General features: G+C 27.8%; 1 protein-coding gene across 1 annotated transcript in view; it reads left to right on the forward strand.

Annotated features, from left to right (window-relative positions):
- Positions 1–1987, forward strand: part of LOC107681920 (receptor-type tyrosine-protein phosphatase mu) — a 250840-nt gene that overhangs the window by 187449 nt on the left and 61404 nt on the right. Inside the window, exon 18 of the mRNA XM_016478293.1 lies at positions 1149–1223. Within this exon, the coding sequence (XP_016333779.1) occupies positions 1149–1223 (75 nt within the window). The remainder of the gene's footprint in view (positions 1–1148; positions 1224–1987) is intronic.

Consider the following 1987-nt stretch of genomic DNA (forward strand, 5'->3'; position numbering starts at 1 on the left):
ACTCATACACACACACACACACACACTCATACACACACACACTCACACACACACACACACACACACACAAACACATTCACACACACACTCACACACACAAACACACACACACACACAGCAGAAACATGTGCTGCTGACAGCTGCGCATCCATCGCAGGATGCAAAGAAATATGTGCAGAATTAAACCCGTTTGATGTTTAAGAGCATTAGTATGTTTTTCATTGTGGCATGATTGTCATGACAGCTGGACAACACATGGAGCTGTGTGCCAGTGTTATTTTAGCATTATTTAAACTAGTATTATTTATATAAAACATTTAATAATATTTTTAATATTTGTTTTTATTTTTATTTCATATTTTCAGTTTTAGTAATTTTGTTAAGTGCTTTTATCATTTTTATTAGTTTGTATGTTACTATTTTAAGAATTTATCTTAATTTATTTTAGTTTTATTTTATTTGTTTTAATTTTTATTCATTTCTATTTAGTCATTTTAGTGCTTCAACTTAATTATTTCAAGGCAATGTTTTCAATTTTTATTTAGTTTACTTATGTATTAATAATATTTAGTGCTGTCAAACGATTAATCCAAAATAAAAGTTTTTGTTTACATAGTATATGAGTGTGTACTGTGTATATTTATTATGTATAGATAAATACACACACATGCATGTATATATTTCAGAAAAATATGCTATTTTTATATATTAAATATATTTATAATATAAATTATATGAATATAAATATAGACATGTAAATACATGTAAATATTTTCAAATATATAATACACACACATACGGTATATATTTTGAAAATATTTACATGTGTATATTTATATTCATATAATTTATTTATTTAATATATAAACATAATGTATTTTTCTTAATGTATACATGCATATGTGTGTATAATTAATATACACAGTACACACACATATATTATGTAAACAAAAACTTTTATTTTGGATTATCGCTATTGCCCAGCACTAATAATTAATCGTTGCCCAGCACTAATAATATTTAAAAATATTTATTGATTTTTGTGTTTGCTTTGTTTTCAACTTTATTTCAGTTGACAGAAAGGTTAGTGATGGTTATAGTTTCAGCTCCAGTAATGTGTGTTTGTACTGGTGTTTTTCTGTGTGAAGCCGGATCTTCTCCGTGTTCTGTGACGGTGAAGACGAACACGCTGAGCAGTAGCATCACAAACACGTATTACCCAGGTAACACACACTCCACACGCGTGTGCATGCGGCAGAAACACGCTGCGCCTCTGAGCTCACGCTCCTCCTCAGAGTTTCCGTCTTTTCTCAGAATTTGCTCAAAATAAAACAAGTTTATGATTAAAACGTGAACAAACGTCTGCCGATGGGGTCAGAAAAATAAACATGTTTTCTCTTTGAATTAAGTTTATTTTTCTGACCCCACCGGTAAACATTTTGCATCTCCGGTAAATGTAACCCTAACGTTGTACATTTTATTAAAATCAAAATATTTGATTAAAAACAAATGTAATTGTTTATTTGTAAAATGACAACAGCACAAATGCATCCCAGATTAACTCTGGTAGTTAGTTAATATTTGCTAGCTCAAGAATCAAGTATTTTTATTTTATTTTTTTTCCACAGCTACTGTTTCTGATTTTTTCCCCACAGTTTGTTTATAAAAAAAAGATTAAAAACAAGCAGCTTTGTTATACTTATGGCAGAAATTATTTTATGACCTCCATAAGACCCAATAATAACTTAAAATAATATTTGCTAGCATTACCTAGCATACCCAGAAAGATGAAGAATTTGAATGGGATATTTTTTATGACATCCATGAGACTCTATTATGACTCATTATTATTATTATTATTATTATTATTATTAATCACAAATATAAAATTTGAATAAATGTATTAATAAAGTAAAATAATAAATTAATAATGTAATAATATTTTAACATATTTCAATATGTTAATTATTTAATATTATTAGATTTT

Source organism: Sinocyclocheilus anshuiensis, unplaced genomic scaffold (genome assembly GCF_001515605.1).
Source record: "Sinocyclocheilus anshuiensis isolate Anshui unplaced genomic scaffold, SAMN03320099.WGS_v1.1 scaffold2198, whole genome shotgun sequence".
NCBI classification, from domain to species: Eukaryota; Metazoa; Chordata; class Actinopteri; order Cypriniformes; family Cyprinidae; genus Sinocyclocheilus; species Sinocyclocheilus anshuiensis.